The sequence below is a fragment of the Sardina pilchardus genome, chromosome 9, assembly GCF_963854185.1.
Source record: "Sardina pilchardus chromosome 9, fSarPil1.1, whole genome shotgun sequence".
NCBI classification, from domain to species: domain Eukaryota; kingdom Metazoa; phylum Chordata; class Actinopteri; order Clupeiformes; family Clupeidae; genus Sardina; species Sardina pilchardus.
In genome coordinates this window covers 29,507,116-29,525,760 of record NC_085002.1, presented here as the reverse complement: position 1 = coordinate 29,525,760, position 18,645 = coordinate 29,507,116, and the positions used below count along the sequence as shown (strand labels likewise).

General features: G+C 51.2%; 1 protein-coding gene across 1 annotated transcript in view; it reads right to left on the bottom strand.

Annotated features, from left to right (window-relative positions):
• Nucleotides 1–18,645, bottom strand: part of ptprt (protein tyrosine phosphatase receptor type T) — a 178,959-nt gene that overhangs the window by 118,495 nt on the left and 41,819 nt on the right. Inside the window, exon 6 of the mRNA XM_062545106.1 lies at nucleotides 8,195–8,488. Within this exon, the coding sequence (XP_062401090.1) occupies nucleotides 8,195–8,488 (294 nt within the window). The remainder of the gene's footprint in view (nucleotides 1–8,194; nucleotides 8,489–18,645) is intronic.

Genomic DNA, 18,645 nt, shown 5'->3' with positions numbered 1-18,645 from the left:
CTGTTCACACACCTCCTCTCCTCCTCCTCTCTCCCACTCCAGGGCTGTTTGGGCCTCAAGTACACTTGGAACTCCAAAAGCGCCCAAAACAGGGTGAAAGGCAGGAGGGGGGTAAGGGGGGCTTTTATCTGCCCGTGGTGCTATTCAAGGCTGCTGACTTCATCTGAAGAGGTGGCCCACGCCTCACAATAGACTGGGAGCTGGCAGGGAGATGTTCTCTCAGTTGTTTTGGAGCGAGGGGCCAAGTCATTTGCATTGAGCCAAACATAAAGGCCCATCAGCCAGTCCAGGACTTCCATGCTGTAGGGGCCTGTTTGTAGGCCATTCATTGTAATGATGCTACTTGAAATATACATAATATACAGTATATAAAACATCCCACATTATGCCTCCAGTGGCGAAAAAGACTAAATGTAAAGGACAAATGGCTAAACCTGATGAGTGTGCCCTCTATACTGAATGCATTTAATGTATTTCTTTTGTCATCTAAACTATGTGATAGATGTGTAAAATGTGCAACCTCACTCACAAACAGCATAAGTAACACAGTAATACAGACAATGCAACTACAGTAACTTATGATTAGTTGCATTACTTTGTAATCAGTTAGCTGAAGTCCTGTTTTTGGACTAATTAAATGTAGTCTTGCAACGACAAAAGAGAAATGCTGTCGTCTCTATCTGGAGTGTTTTAGGGGTATTTTTTAGGAATCGGAACATAAGCCAGAAGACACATTAGACTCTCTGGCATAAACACTCCACCAATTAACTGCACACGGGAGGTCCTTTAAAAGGAAGAACATTTTAAAAGGATTACTCATCCAGCAGATGATCAGAGCATTTGATTTTTTCTCCTCCTGCCCCAAAGGTCCCTGTCTGTCCCTTAAGCATGAGAAGTACCCAGTGAATAAGAGAACGATAGAACATTAGAAAAAGACAGAGAGAGAATGAAAGAGAGAGAGAAAGAGAGAATGAGAGAGGAAAGAAGCATGATGAGACGCCATGGTAACGGGGGAGGCTGGGTTGGGTGGTAGTGTCTGAAGAATCATCTGTTGCCCGGGCAGAGGCTCCTATAAGGGGAGATCAGTGAGGTGGCACGCCTGTAATCTGTCCCCTGGCCCTCCACAACACACACATGATGATCCCATCAGGACACACGCCACTGTAAACACACCCACACCCACACACACACCCACACCCACACCCACTAGTGTTCAGCACCATCAAACTCCATCTGGCCACTGTGCCCATACAAAATCCCACAAACGAGCTCTTAATTCATATAGTAGCGTATACAAATGAGTTTCCAACATGATAGCACAGTATCTTAATGAGAATGTCTAAAGTAGGCTGTGTGTAAATGTCATTTGAGATAGCGAAGGTGAAGAATGCTGTTCCTGAGACATGAAGCCATGCACTCCTGTATTAGTTGTGGAGGGGGGTGGGGTGGGGGTGGGGGGGGGGGGCGTGACAGGAGATGTAATGAAACGCCCTGATAATGCACAAGAGGTGCCAAAAACACAAATCTATCACGAATCCAGCATTACCCAGGTGAAAATCACTCAGAGGACTCTGGAGTGTGTGTGTGTGTGTGTGTGTGTGTGTGTGTGTGTGTGTGTGTGTCTGGGGGGAGGGGGGGTGTCAGCAGGTGAGAGTGAACATGCCAGGAGGTGACACAAACAAACACACACACACACACACACACACACACACACACACACACACACACACACACACACACTACTAGATTATGCTGATAAACAAGCACAGACACACCGAGTTACACACAGCATTAGCACGCTATCACCTTCATCTCCCACGTGGGGGTCGGGGTGTGTGTGTGTGTGTGTGTGTGTGTGTGTGGAGGTGCGGGGGAGATTTATGGTAAACTGTAGGGAAAGATAATAATAATAAATCCGGTTTGGGAGAGAGTCAGGTGGAGGGCTGCAGTCTATAGATCAGTCACGCGGGGGGAAAATGGATTAGAGGATCTTAAGTCCACCTCCTAACAAGTGCGAGCGGCGGTGGGCGTTTAAACTGGGGGGGGAAAGTGTGTCATCCGGAGACGACGGCGGCGAGAGATTAATCGCGGCGGGCGCTTTGACGGAGAGCCCTGGCACCTCGCGCCACGCCGCGCCCGCCGTTTATAACCGGCAGCCCAAATCAGCCTTGGCCTGGAAGATGAACATCCATTTAGCGAAGCGGACAAACTCACTCCCCCCCCCCCCACACACACACTCACACACACGCTCACAGAACCTCCAGTCCATCCATCGTCCAGCCGCCCCAAATCACCCCCGCTGAGAGGCGGGCGCGTGGACACTCACTGGAGGGTTTGAGGTCTTGTGCTGTGGGCTGGGTTAAAAGGTTCAAACTCATAACAAACAGGGCCCCCCTTTAACACCCCCCCCCCCCACCACCCTCTTTCTCTCCCTCTACATTAGCATCTATTATCTGGGATCTCACTTTGCCCCAATTCTTCTCCTTCATTTGAATGCTCTTGCTTAACAGGGAGATAACGTCCGTGGAGACTTGTGCAAGATTATGTGGAGATAAATGGGCTGTGCTTAGGGGAGACGTCTGGGTGGGCTGGATGAGGAGAGCTTTCTCTGAGAACAGCGGCAGCATGTGTGTGTGTGTGTGTGTGTGTGTGTGTGTACAAGCGTCTCTAAGTCTGCGACTGTACTTCCACACACACACACATTCACATTCACACTTACACACACATACAAACAGAGACACAAACACTCGTAGAAGCACACACACACACACACACAACCACACACACACACAAACACACACACAAACACACACACACACACACACACACCCATCACCTCTCGCCTACAGCTAGGGCCACACCTGAGTGCTGCCACTGCCGCCACTGCCACACCTGCCTGCTCCAATCTGCTGGCAGCCGTGCGGCGGCTCTGACAGGTGAACAGCAGCTCCACTTGAGAAACACATGTTCAGCTGCCCCGCACCCCTCGCCACCACACACACACACACACACACACACACAGACACACACCCTGACCTCACCTCATGGCACCAGGCCACCCTGGCGCCTGCCCGAGCCTGATCTGATGAAAACAGGCAGCTGCTCTCATATCGATCGCTAGTCCAGACACGGGAAAACACACCGGCGCTTACATGCAGAAACACGCCGCCCCGGTAAACACTTGGCTCGCTCTCCCCGTGTCTGGCCCGTGTGCGTTGTCGGCTGTGTGGATTTCCGACGCTGCGCCCTGTCAGATACCATGACTCTCGCTTCCTTTATTTAATGGTCTCGGAGTCGATGGAAAAAGGGTCAGCTATACGTCCACAGCTATACATTAGCCGCTACTCCCCAACACAGCATTCTGGCTTCCACAGCTGCTGGTGCTCCAGCCTCTCCGTCAGACCCTGTCAGACTCACGCGGCTCCGACTCCAGCTCCCCGCATGCCTAACATTCGTGGCGTGGAATGAAAAACGAGCCTGCTGGGCTAGGCCCTGCTAGCTGGGTAATGCGCTAGCACCCACCGCGTCTATAATGCCGCTTGCTATTACCTCCTGTCAAAGGCATTATTCTGTTCATGCTTTGCAGATATTACACGCTCGCTATCTCCAAACCCCTGGCTCAGAGTGATCAAATTGATTGCTGCATGTTCGCATCGAATTATATTATATATCCTTCAGGTGGAGCTTTTTTTCCCCCTCGCGCTATTAAGGCTAGCGCCGGCCGAGGCTAATGTGAAGCCAAGCGAGCAGCGGTGCATCCGTGGCCGTACTGCGCTCGTAATGAACCCCATCGCCTGTAGGTATGGGCGCAAGGAGGAGGCACTTTTATGATGATGAGGAAGCTGTGACACTGTGTGTGTGTGTGTGTGTGTGTGTGTGTGTGTGTGTGTGTGTGTGTGTGTGTGTGTGCGTGTGTGTGTGTATGCATGCATATGTGTGTATGTATGTATGTCTGTGTGTGTGTGTGTGTGTGTGTGTGTGAGTGTGTGTGTGCATATGTGTGTGTGTGTGTGTGTGTGTGTGCGCGCGCTGGAGTGGAATTAGCATAATGTGAATCACTGCGGTGCCGGAATACCAAATCCATAATTGGGAAGGCCTAAGTGTGCACGGAGGCTGTCAGGCGGGGAGGCAGGCACGCGATCTGGGGGCTCAGCATGGGGAGGATGTGGGGGTGGAGAGGGAGGCTGGGGAGGCTTGGGGACTCCGAGGAGTTGGGGGTGGAGGTAGGAGGGGTGGAGTGGAGTGGGGGGGTGGGGGGGTTTAGGGAAGCGTCTCCTGCTACCTGCAGCACGCCTGCTCCCAGCTATAGAATTAGCACATCATTCTCACCCTGGCGCTCCCTAAAGCCCCCTGCATAACGACACCGAGTGAGCCGCCGCAGAGCAGAGCAGAGCAGAGCAGAGTGTGTGTATTCCCCAGGCGCCGAGCCGCACCGCAAAAACATGCACATAATGGCAGCCACACGGAGCCGCGCGAACCTGCTGCTAAAACAGAACGCGCGGAAAAACGCCTACCGTACTTACAGTACAGACCTGCGCACGTTCAGCAGCACTAAAGGTCAGCGGAGGTCACAGCAATCTCTATTCAAATGCAGGGCTCTTTTCCTCCAATTTCATTTCTTTTGCTTGCCTGCTCTTTTAAATTAGTTTTAAAGTTTCGTATCCAGAAAATGCCTGACAACGTTATTTTTTTTCCCTGTTCATCAGCAGTATATTGGAAATGAAGGCAGTGGATCAGTCAGGGGAGGTAAAGCACGAGTATTTTAGTGTGATGGGGTGTGTGCGTGCGTGTGGGCATGTCTGTGTGTGTGCACGCGCGCATGTCTCTCCCTGTGTGTGTGTGTGTGTGTGTGTGTGTGTGTGGGTGTGTGCATGTGTGTGTGTGCATGTCTATCTGTGTGTGTGTGTGTGTGTGTGTGTGTGTGTGTGTGTGTGTGTGTGTGTGTGTGTGTGTGCGCATGTGTGTGTGTGCATGTCTATCTGTGTGTGTGTGTGTGTGTGTGTGTGTGTGTGTGTGTGTGTGTGTGTGTGTAGGTATAAATAGTAAATGTGAATGAAATGACATTAATCTACTGTATACCAGTGGTGTAATGGATAAGAAGAAAGAGAGAGAGAGAGAGAGAGAGAGAGAGAGAGAGAGAGAAAGAGGAAGAGAGAGAGAGAAGATGAGATAGTGAGTGAGAGAAAGGGGAAAAGAGGTAAAAGAGGGATGAGGAAGTGGAGGAGGAGGGGGAGGCAGCAGCAGATGAGCCGAAGAGAGGAGAGGAGGGGAAGGGAGGAGAGAGTGGAAGAGAGGATGGAGGAAGAGGGGAGGAGAGGAGAGGAAAAGAAAAGACAAGGGAGCAGAAGAGAGGAGGGGAAAAGAAAGGAGATGAGGAGGGGAGAAGAGAGGAGAGGAGAGGAGGAGCAGAGAGGAGAGGAGAGCTAAAGAGAGGAGGGGAGAGGAGAGGAGGAGAAGAGGGGAACAGAGAGGAGAGAAGGGGAGAGGAGAAGAGAAAAGAGAAGAGAGGAGAAGAGGGGAAAAGAGAGGAGAGGAGGGGAAACAAGAGGAGAAGAGGGGAGAGGAGAGGAACAGAGAGGAGAAGAGCAGAGAGGAGAGGTGAATAGAGGAGAGGAGAGGAGAGGAGAAGAGAGGTGAAGAGAGGTGAAGAGGGGAGAAGAGAGGAGAAGAGAAGAGAAGAGAGGAGAAGAGAGGAGAGGAGAGGTGAAGAGAGGAGAAGAGAGGAGAAGAGAGGAGAAGAGAGGAGGGGAGATGAGAGGAGAGGAGAAGAGAGGAGAAGAGAGGAGAGGAGAAGAGAGGAGAAGAGAGGAGAAGAGAGGAGAAGAGAGGAGAAGAGAGGAGGGGAGAGGAGAGGAGAGGAGAAGAGAGGAGAAGAGAGGAGAAGAGAGGAGAAGAGAGGAGAAGAGAGGAGGGGAGATGAGGCTCCAGATCAGTGAAGCCTCCCCGCGGTGTCAGTGCTGACAAAGCCGGCTCCTTCATCATGCCGCTCACCTGGATCACACGCTCTTCCCGGGGACCGCTCATCTGCTCCCCTCAATTACCGTCCCCATCCACCCGCCCGCGCCAGCCCGCGCCAGCCTGTGCCAGCCTGCCCCCTCGCCGCACATCTCATCTGATTAGCTGTCACTTTATCAAATCAGCTGTGGCTTGCCTCAGACGCCCGCACGCCGTACCCACTGCGTTAATAATTGCAAGAGAAAATTGCAACGCCCGGCCCCAGCCCCCACCAGCAACGCTGTGATGACTCTACCTGCAATCCACCGAGCGCACACACACACACACACACACACACACACACACACACACAGAGAGACACAAACACACACACACACATACACACCTACACAAACACACAGACACAGACACAGACACACACACACACACACACCTACACACACCTACACCTACACACAGACACAGACACACACACACACACACACACACACACACACACACACACACACACATACCCCCCCCCCCCCCCCCCACACACCTACACACACACAACTTCCTTTCCACCTTCACTTTCGCTCTACTTCCTACACGATTTCATAGTCACAATTATCATCATGAGATTCATGATGATCCGTGATTTCACAGCGGCTCCGCAGCACCACGTGTGTTTTAATTGGAGGCGGTCCCTGTCTCTGGGGGCGCTCCATGGCGGCGCTGGCCAGGCTGACGATGAGCTGCCATCTCAGATGCTTTACTGAACAAAACTTTGGCTGCTGATTGTGATGTGGCCTACAGTATGTGTGTGTGTGTGTGTGTGTGTGTGTGTGTGTGTGTGTGCAAGAGAGATTGTGTTAGTTCCGTGGCGCACGGTGAAGCATCGTTCCCACTGGAGTGGACAGGATTGGATTTCACTTTATCCTACTTTGCCTTCTCCATCGTGGGAAAACAAAGTCTCCCAAGTTAACCCAGTTTCAGATTGTTGCAGCTACCATCACAGCCCTTCTCACAATCGTACAGTTGGCCACCTTAACCATTCTTCCTAACTTCTCACAGACTTTGCCAGAGTCTTGAAGCTAAGCCCTCACTCTCCCTCTCCCTTATGTACAACCACAAAGGAATGGCCATGGATACCTAGCCCACTGGGCTGGCTAGTTTATCTCACTGCATTAGAGAATACATCTAGAACAGTGATTCCCAAACTTTTCTCCCCACGGACCACCTTCTACATCCTGACTTGACTCACGTACTCCACCATCCGACACATTAAAAAGCAACACATTCTATTGACGTATTCCCGGGCATCATATTTAAGAAGCCACCCATTTTTAATGAAAACATAGCCTACTGTATCGTTTACAAATTATATCCTTTAGTTTCATGTTTCCATATCATTATGACCTGATTCAAAATGATTTATTTATTCATGTATTAATTACATAATATTTAAAAGGCTCATTTTGAACACCTCTCCACCATAGCCCTTTTCATCTTGTGCACCCCCTAAAAGCAGCTCGCGTACCACAGTTTGGGAATCCCTGATCTAGAATATCCAGCCTACATTTCTATCTCAGTGATAGAAAAACAAAACGCTACCGCAGATATTATTTCTTTGAGTCTGCCAGGTAGCTTGCTGCTTTCAACTGTTTAATGATTCACCTGCCAGAGGAGGCATCAAGGCAGCAGCTATTAACTTTGTTTAAGACAGCCTAGCAAGATAGCAGTGGCAAAGGGCATCTTCTGTTTTATTCAGTGTCGCAATGCTTTAGCTAGATATCCACAGTGGACTTCATAATTCGGAAGAATTGTGGACGCTGCAGGCAGAATACAGTACATGTCTTGCCTTCAAAATGTGCAAATGTTAAAGTAAATGTTTCCCGTTTCCGAGTGTTTGTTTAACCCTCTATTGTACAGCGTTGCCTCAGGGCAACATACAATGTTCCCCTTAGGTTGTCAAAAACAAGACATAAAAACACCAATAAAACAAATAAATGCATACACATAGTGTTTGGACAGGTGTGTTGAGAGGATCATACAGTATGTCAGCAGTGTAGTGTTTGGACAGGTGTGTTGAGAGGATCAAACGTCAGCAGTGTAGTGTTTGGACAGGTGTGTTGAGAGGATCATACAATATGTCAGCAGTGTAGTGTTTGGACAGGTGTGTTGAGAGGATCATACAGTATGTCAGCAGTATAGTGTTTGGACAGGTGTGTTGAGAGGATCAAACGTCAGCAGTACTCACCAGCGCACTTGGTGCGGGTGACCAGGGGTGGCCCAGGCGGTCCCGTGCCACCTTCTCCTGGCCGGGTCAGCAGAACCTTGATCTCGTACTCCACGTCCGGGTCCAGGTGCCACAGCTTGTAGGTGGGCGAGTCCACGATGTGGGTCTCGGCCCAGTTGCCCTTGGTGGTGCGGTACTCCACCTCCTTCAGCATGATGGGGCCGTCCCCGATGATGGAGTTGGCGTTGGGCTTGATCCACAGGTAGGTGGCGCCCACGGCCAGCAGCTCTGGGGGAGCGATGGGCGTCGGTGGAGCTGTTGGGGACAGGAAGGGACTTGGGTTAGACAGGCTAGCCTCAAAATGGACACCCCGAAAACCTGGTTTCGTTTGGTCTGATGGTTTGTTTCGTTCTGATCATGTGAACGCAACCGTACCGAACTCAGGTGCGGGCCCAGGACTGGACCCGGGTCCGCCTGAAAGAGGTGGTCTGGGTCCGGTCTAAAAACGGACCCAGTGTGAAAGCAGCCTAGAGCACAGAGTAGGTCCAATATACAGTAGTTCTAGTAAAGTTCTACTTGACTTGACTTGATATGGAATGAAATAGAATGCCATTTTGTGGATGAGGGGGAGCGGAGATGTTAGTGAAAATGTTTGAGTGTGTTTTGTCACTGTCTAACTCAATCCCACTACTAAAAGATACAGTGGAAAAAGCCTCAAAATAATGCCATGTTGGAGATGTTTAGAAATCGACAGCACGAAGCAATCTGCACAGGGCGACGTCTTGAGCTATAAACAAAATAATATGACACAGAGCTGTCATTTCTAAGCTGGATTCTGACAAGCCCTGTTTTCGACTGGGATTGGAGAGAAAGAGAGGAGTTTGATGGAAACTTTACACTTATCAAGCGAGCCATGTCTTGTTTTCAAAAAACCCCCCCAAAAAAACACACCGCGTTCTCCTTGACAACAGACCCGAGGTCAGTGGAGCGGCAAACCTCTGACGCCGAAACCAGTCTGCGCCGGGCTGGTGAACTTCCAGTGCATTACCCCTCTCCCCGGCTCCCTCTATCTATCTATTGATCCTCCTCTCTGTCCTCCCATCCTCTCAGCAGGAGAGAGAGAGAGAGAGAGCGAGAGAGAGAGAGAGAAGTGTGAAAGTGAACGGACCCGGGCAGAGGGGGGTGAGAGAAAGAGAGAACGAGAGAGAGGAAGCAAAAAAAAGGAAAGCAGTGGTTTGGGTTGAGTAGAGAGCAGCACCATAATCCTCAACAGCAGCAGTGGTGGCGGCTGTAGTGGGGTAACCGCGCGTGAAGAGCCCGGCCATGCATGTTCCCATTGAACCCACTTCTAATTAGATGGTGTTGCCCGGCATTCCATGTAATCAACTAAGCCAGATTAGCGGCCCTGCATTTAGACACCGGCTACAGGCCCCAGATCCCCAGCTGACACTGAGGAATGGCTCCCCACCAGCACCTCCAGCTCCAGGACCTGGGAGCCCCAACCATTTAACCCCCAACATGCACTAATCGCCTTCCTGGGTGGGCACTAGGGACCCTTGTGGAAGCCCTTGTAAGCAAATGGCTTATTTATCATACTGTAGGATGTGGTTGGAGTGGTCTGTGTGTGTGTGTGTGTGTGTGTGTGTGTGTGTGTGTGTGTGTGTGTGTGTGTGTGTGTGTGTGTGTTGGGGTGGAGGGGTACAATTCACCTTGGGGGGAAGTGTCATCTGAGGAAAGGTATTAAGAAGTATTGCCTGCGCAGATGCTGTTAATAAACAGAGCTTGCTGCTCCTCGTTTAATTCGCTTGTCATATCCGCTGCTTTAGTTTTCTTTTTTTCCCCCTTTTTCTTTCTAATGCGCGCACAAAGTCTGGTGTCAGCAGAGTCCTAGGGCGACACGTTTGTGGTGACAGCCTTCATTGGCTGGGCGTAATGAGTCTTGTTCGCTGCGGAGAGGCACAGATGTTCACTTTGAGGGCATTGTGGGTAGGCGGCACATTTCGCAACACCCGGTCGTGCCATTCAGGTGACACGTCCCTCAAAATAGCCGACACCCGTGCGGCAAGGGAGCGCGCGAGCGCCGCCCGCCATTGGCTGGCTCCCGTCAAAGACGCTCGTGGCGCCGCCGTCCCTTTAGTCTCATAAAACAGGCTGCCAAAAAAATGAAAGGAAGAATTAAAGAACAGCGACGAAAAAAATAAATAAATAAATAAATAAAAAGCCTGCGCTGAGCGTTTAGCACCCTTTGCCCCCCTCAAAGGGGCTGCTGTGTTTTTCGAGTCGTTAATATTCACCAGCTTTGCCCTCTGAAGTCTCCACAGGAAACCGAGAGGAGCACTCAATCACAGCCCCTCTCAGTTTAGTCCGCTCACGCGCTCATGCAAAGAGCACAGCGCATTTACCACCCAGCGATAGCGCCGCGACTGCTGACTGACTACACCAGTGACTCAGTGAGAGCCAACAACAGACAGAAAGAGAGAGAGAGAGAGAGAGAGAGAATGGAGAAAGAAAGAGAGTGTGTGAGTAACAGTGGGAAAGAGAGCGGAAAAGAGAGATTATGAGGCGGCGTAAGAGAGAGAGAAAGCGAGAGCATGAGAAGAAGAAAAAAAGAGAAAAAAAAAAGACAAGGCGGGAGACTTCATGCAGACTGTGTAGGGGTGAGTGAACACAGAGAGAGAGAGAGAGAGAGAGAGAGAGAGAGAGAGAGAGAGGGAAATTGAATGAAGAAAGTGAGAGAAATTCTCCCCGAGTCCTGGACTCAAATCACCAGTTCCCCTCGCTGGCTTCCCAGTGCACAGGATAATCTATTGAGTGGCTGCGCGCCTCACATCGCTCTGTGGCTCCTAGTCTCTGGTCCCCTATATGGAGCCAGGCTGTGTCCCTAATCACCCAGCGGCGCCTTCCTCTCCACACCCTACACAGGCTAATCCATTAGAGCACAACAGGGGCTCCCGCGTTATGGACAGAAATGGGGCATTTCTCAAAATGGTGGAAAAATGTGTGGGCGTCTCTCGCTCTGTCTCTCTTTATCTCTTTCTCTCTCTCTCTCTCCCTCTGTGTGTCTGTGTGTGTGTGTGTGTGTTTGTGCCTGTGTGATTGAGATTATTGCCATTATTTGCAGTGATGTCAAAGCAGGGAGGCTTTTATCAGGGTAATCAAAGGCGCTGCAATTCTAATAGATGACCACGCTTAAGCACAATTAGGCTGAGGCTTCACGTGACGACGAGATGGGGGAGAGAGATGATTGTTAGCGCAGAGCTACTCTGCTCTTGATCTCCAGCGCTGAGCCCTCATTGCCACATGCACTTACAGTACAGACTGTAGAGAGCACCGGCGGCCATTTTGAAACACCTGCCATCAATCTGAGAGGCCCATCTGTGGCCTGTGACTCAAATATGACTCCATCTCAAAGAGCAGGAGTCTCTAATGCAGTGTGCTGCTCTCCACACACGCCGACTAATGAACTTCCACCGGCAGCAGAGAGCTTGGTGCCAGCCTCTGACAAACAGTCCCTCCTCTACAAACACCTCACACATATACACGCTCACACACTCTCTCACACACCAGCTTTTTATGCCTCTCATTCATGGTGTCCCCTTTTCCACTCTTGCTAGAATGTTCTTATCAGAACCAAGGTGCTTAGCGAAAGCTGGCTCAGCTTGGGCATTCATACAAACACCGGCCCTCCATAAAGAGGGGGTAGGTAACACAAAAGAGCTCTCTCTATGTATCTCTATCTCTCTCTTCTCTCTCTCTCTCTCTCTCTCTCTCTCTCTCTCTCTCTCTCTCTCTCTGGTTAAGAACACTGAGGGGTTTCTGGATGTGTGGTGGATTGGGGGGGTTGTTGTGTGAGGGTATGAGTGTGTGTGTGGGGGTGTTTGGGTGCTTTTTAACATATGATGTATTGGGGTTTTTATGTGTGAATGTATTTATGTATGTTTGTATGGTGCTTGGCTTTGTATGAGGGGCCTCATGATGTCATTAGTTAAATGGCGGTTGAAGCTTTCTCTCTCCTTATATATCTTTCTCTCTCTCTATCTCTCTCTCACTCATGGAAGGAGGACTCTGGAGGAAATGAGGTCACCACCACCATCTTGTCAACCTTTTAGAGGTCAGTCCAGTGTCCTCCTTCTCAGTCTCAACAAGCCTCCCTCCACTGATGACCAGCACCAGGGTTCTTGTTGTTGTCCTTCTACTTCCTCTCTCATCAGAGGTAAAGCGGTGTGGCCTTTATCACAGCTTTTTTTTTTTTGGCGAAATGAGGTTCGCCTCCATTTCCCCTTCAGGAATGCGTCTTTTTTCTCGTCTTTTTCCCCTCTCCTCCTCCTCCTCCTCCGTCATGGTGCATATACGCTACTAGCTAGCGCTCCACAGCAGCTATCTGTCTCTGCGCTGCGCTGCGCTCAGGGTGGCGAGGCTCCGCAGCCGCCACCTATAATTTCAGTCTTTATCACCTGGCGCTCCGCGGGGAGCTTTTCAAATCTCGGGATTTTCTGCAAAGCTTGAGGAATCGCGCGCTATCAGATGGAGGCCCCAACGGGCGCCGGCGATAGCGTGGGAGGAGGAGAGCGAGGGATGGAGAGGAGAGGAGAGCGGTGAGCGGCACGAGCGGAAAATGGGAATCCGGGAGCTGCGAGACGACAATTACGGAAATCGGCGAGCATGCCTCCGTGCGCGGTTGCAGCGGCCTGGCGTCATCAGAGAGAGAGTCTCCGTGTTCCGCCCGTTACTCCTCCACCCTCCAAACCCCTCCACACACACACACACTCTCACCATACACACTCTCTCACCACACACACCCCCATTCCTCCACGCATCATTATCAGTGCAGGCCCCATTTCTCACTCCCATGATTTCTTCCACAGCCCAGAGGACACACATGCACACACACATACACACACACACAAGCGTACACACACACACACACACACACACACACACACACACACACACACACACACATACACACACGGACACACACACATACACACACACACACACAGACACGCACACAGACACACACAGTAGTGCTCCTCTGGACCAGGCTTTGACCCTTCACAGCTTGGGTGATTAAATCAGTTTATTACATGTTATTTCCTCGGAGGGCACTGTGTGGAGGTGCCTTTCATAAGAACACACACGCAAGCGAAGCAATCCGCCGAGAGGTATGCACACACACACACACACACACACACACACACACACACACACACACACACACACACACACACAAACACACACACACACACACACACACAGCATCTCTCTCTCTCTGTGCATTAAACATAATCCTGCTCCCCACTACAATAGTCGGCTCTGCTTTCTGCCGGCTTTTCTCCAGCTGGAATACTAAGATGAGGTGGTCATCGCATCCAAACTTCACAAAAACCTGCCTCCTGGGACACCCATGTCTCTGCTGAATTTTTACGTACCCCCGCTATACACACTCACACCCTCGTAACCGCAGACTCAACCCAGTGGCGTGTCATTAAAGCAGGCTGGAGGTAGGCTATGTAATGTTATTTTGCCACAGGAGTACCACTGGAGCTGGGGCCTTGACCTGTGTGTGATTATGTGTGTGTGTGTGTGTGTGTGTGTGTGTGTGCGTTGTGTAGCACGCCAAATCTATTCACGGCCCGCGGGGAGTGTGTACACCATGAGTTACTGTGGGCTAATGTATTCCGCCGCCTTTCAAGCTGTGGCGCGATGTTGCAATGTTCTCGCCGCTCACAAAGAGGCCTTTCATCAAGCTGCACGCCGCAGCGCAGCGCAGCGCACCGCAGAGAGGAGAGGAGAGGCAGGAGGAGACGGAGGAGAGGAAAATGGGGGGGAAGAAAAAAAAGCTCAAAAGAAAAAAGGTCTCCGAAATACGAGTGGTGAAAATGTTCAATGACTTCCCATACTGCCAAGGCTCTCGGGAGGGAGCGGTCTCAGGTAGCTGCGACAAAGACACGGCCTCCGGGGGAAATGATTCTCCAAACGCTCCGCGTCGCGAGGAGAACTAAAAAAAAAACACGAAGGACGCCCGAGAATGTCGTACATTCCGCACGAGGCTGCCCACAACATCACCACAGTCCAGCGACTCCGCGCTCACTCGCCCGTCACGAACCGGACGGCAGACGGACAGACGCGCGGACGCACAGACAGACCGCCGACCACAACAAGGAGCCACATCTTCTCCTCCACGGACCGCGCGAAAAAAATACACACCATACATCCGATCTCCGAGCGTATTTGCGCGTAAGCCGGTTTTGAAGTGGCGTTTGCGCCGGCCGCCACAGCTGGAGGGAGTCCGCGCACAAACAAAATAAATAAATAAACAAACATGTAAATAAATAAAAAATAAACAAGGGTGGGTGTGGGGGGGTGGGGAAGCGGGGAGACACAAACAGATAAATAAACTGGCACAAACTGTTTGAAGTGCTAACTCTCTGGCTGGGGCTTATCGCGGCGGCAGTATTATGGCGCTCTAATCCATCTCTGTTACTGGGCTCCTTCACAGGCGCCGCTTCCCTTCCCCAGCCCTGCCACACCGCACCGCACAGCACCGCACAGCGCAGCGCAGCACAGCCCCAAATCCTCTGGTAATGCTGCGCTCCTGGGCTGTCTCCTTAAAGATAACACGGGCCTCCCCGGCTCACCATGACACGCGTCCCCCCCCCCCCCTCTCTCTCTCTCTCTCTCTCTCTCTCTCTCTCTCTCTCTCTCTCGAGCAGCAGCAGCAGCAGCAGCAGCAGACACACACACGTGCGCACACACACGCACACACACACATGCACATGCTCGCACGCACACACACACACACACACACACACACACACACACACACACACACACATACACTCACACACACTCACACACGTGTACACACACACACATACACACACCCTCACACACACACGTGTACACACACACACACACACACACACACACACACACACACACACACACACACATGCACGCTGACACACTACAGGCTCACTTCCTCCTTGCTGCAGGCCACCTCCAGTAGCTCCTTGGATGTGGGACTCTTGCTGAACAACTCCCCTGCATGCCCCCTCTCCTGCCCCCGCCCGCTACCTCTCCTGCCCCCGCCCGCTACCTCTCCTGCCCCCGCCCGCTACCTCTCCTGCCCCTGCATGCCCCTCTCCTGCCCCCGCCCGCTACCTCTCCTGCCCCCGCCCGCTACCTCTCCTGCCCCTGCATGCCCCTCTCCTGCCCCCGCCCGCTACCTCTCCTGCCCCCGCCCGCTACCTCTCCTGCCCCTGCATGCCCCCTCTCCTGCCCCCGCCCGCTACCTCTCCTGCCCCTGTGCCCGCCTCGCTGCGCTCTGGAGGCAGGTCTTCACGGGACTGGCACCCTGTCAGAAAACAAGGCGCCGGCAGCGCGGGCCACCAGCCGTTTAATAAACACAATTATCTTGCGAGCGCAGAGGGAGATCTCACCGGGAGGACGCACGCTGAACAGAGACTTTCAAAAGGAGAAAGAGACTTTTAAAAAAAACAACTTCTGAAAAACTTGTTCACACTTGAAGGAGACTGCATCGACTACAGAGCAGCTACTGTAGGCTTGGACCAATTTGCCGCTGCTCTCTTTCTGAGACGTAAACTGAAATGCAGGCAGCTTAAAAGGCAAGTGGAATCTGTAGACGTGCCTATCTGTTAGCTCTGCAGTGGCGCGCGCTGGAACATTATCTCCGAGAGTAGCTTTTTTTGCTTTGATGAAAAAAAAAATATGTTTGAAAATGTGTTTTTGAAACCACTTCGACAGATGTAAACAAGCACGCGTTACAAACACTCCACTAAAGCCGTGTTCTTCATTCAAAGATTCACAGTTTTTACTCATTCTTTGTACCTCACCCTGAGCACAGTTAAAATATTCATCTGGATCTATACATGATGATAAATATCTGCACAAGCTGTATCTCCCCCTTAATCACAGCTCGTCTAAGGCTACCTGAGTTTATAGGCGCTTGTTATTCTGATAGCAAAGCCGGCCCAAACTGCCGAGGCCAGTTACCAAGCTCTCTCACTCGCACTTCTCCCCTGTCCCTGGACAACCTGTCCAGTCATTAATAAATGAATCATCTGCACTCTCAATAATTCCCTCTCATGAGTCTCCTGCCCTGAAAGTATAAAAGGTAACAGGTCTGACCAGCTGCATGGAGAAGAGATGAGGTGTGAGGAGAGGAGAGGAGAGGAGAGGAGAGGAGAGGGGAAGGGAGGAGAGGAGAGGAGAGGAGAGGAGAGGAGAGGAGAGGAGAGGAGAGGAGAGGAGAGAAGAGGAGGGGAGGGGAGAGGAGAGGAGAGGAGAGAAGAGGAGGGGAGGGGAGAGGAGAGGACGTGAGGAGGAGAGGGGAGTTGAGGTCAGCATAGTGGAGGGACAAGACAGGAAGGAAGATGGACACAAAGTATCACTCTCAAATGCATACACACCAACATGATCTCACACACACACACACACAGAGAGAGAGAGAGAGAGGGAGAGAGAATATGAAATGGAGAGGAAAAGAGAGAATGAGCGAGTGTGAGATCTTTCGGCACTACTGTGGTTGAAGGCTGAATTCCAACAGGCTTGTCAGTGATTGATCAAGCAGTGGTGCATCTCCAGACTCCCAAGAGGCTTATCAGCACCCTTCCAGAAGCTTCCAGCAGCACTCATGATACCCTGCGCCTCAGTTCTATCATGCATTTGACCACTGAGTGGGAAACCTCATACTGTAGAAGGGCCTGACCCTACAGCCTCACGCTTCATCAAATCCTTAGGCATGTGTGTGTGTGTGTGTGTGTGTGTGTGTGTGTGTGTGTGTGTGTGTGTGTGTGTGTGTGTGTGTGTGTGTGTGTGTGTGTGTGTGTGTGTGTGTGTGTGTGTGTGTGTGTGTGTGTGTGTTTAAGCATGTGGAGGGTCAGGTCTATGTGGGTGCAGGTTTGGCATATGTTCCATACCAAAGGTGTCAACTCGGGTTGAAATCAACTGGAAGGGGGAAGCCAGTGGTGCATACACACACACACACACACACACACACACACACACACACACACACACACACACACACACACACACACACACACACACACACACACACACACACACACACACACACACACACACACACACACACACACACACACACACACACACACACACACACACACACACACACGGCACACAGCACTTCACCTGTCTCCTCCTGTCATGGAACCAAGCTCACATTACGAATAAGGTGAGACACCTGTCATAAACAGGTGCGTCAGCGAACAGGTTGTAGGTGTCCGTGACTTGTGGTTCCAGATAATGCTCATCACGAACAAGCCCACCAGGCACGGCAGTGTGGGCTGAGCTGGACGACCGAGCCTAATGTGGAACCAGCTAGCCACTGCCCACGGACATACGGAGACTGGACAGTAATGACTTGTGCTGATCTGAGTTGAGCTACAGCACCCCCCCCGAGAGACATACCTGTGTGAGCTTGACGACAGACATGTTTTTCTTTTAGAGAGAGGAAGCTGGAGCTGGCGAACGGAAGAGTCGGTGTTTTTTTTTTTCATTATTTTACACACACCAGATCGGGCCGCTGTCAGCGAGCGTCGGCGCGGCGACGACGGCGGCGACGACGACGCATCCGCTTGGAGCGCGGCGCCCCAAAATGAGAAAAAGCACGAGAGCATGACAGATGAAGCCAACACAGCAGGAGAGACTTGCAGGGGCAAACGCTGCTCTTCAGAGAGAGAGAGAGAGAGAGAGAGAGAGAGAGATGGAGAGAATAAAGAGAGATGGAGGGAGAGAGAGAGAGAAAGAGAGAGGGATGGGGAGAGAGATTCTCATCTAATGTGCCGGGAGTTTCTAAAAGCAGAAATTACTTTGCAAAACTTCTTGCCGAGTGTGATTGTGAGGAGATCACAGTGTTAATGTATATAAATGGCTCAATAAGGCAGGCGGGGGCTCGCGCGGGGTCGGGGGAGGGCTGGGATTCTGAGAGTATGACACAGGACAAATTACTGTCAGGAAATATCTTATTGAACACAGATTACCATTAACTCAAAGCCAAACTGAATGTGTCTCTGTGTGTGTGTGTGTGTGTGTGTGTGTGTGTGTGTGTGTGTGTGTGTGTGTGAGGAAGGTAAAAGACAGAATGAGGGATTGTGGGAAAAGTGTAGAAGTAGATGAAGACACACACACACACACACACACACACAAACACACACACACACACAGACATACATACACACACGCACACAGAGGCAAAGGCAGTACACACACACACACCACACACACACAGGCCAAAGGCAGCATGAGGGAAAAAACAGAAAAGGCAAGGAGGAGAAGGGAAGAAAAATGGTAAAAGAAAAGAGCACAAAGGTGTGTGTGTGTGTGTGTGTGTGTGTGTGTGTGGTGTGTGTGTGTGAGTGTGCGAGCGTGTGTGTGTGTGTGTGTGTGTGTGTGTGTGTGTATGCGGGTGCGTGCGTGTGTGT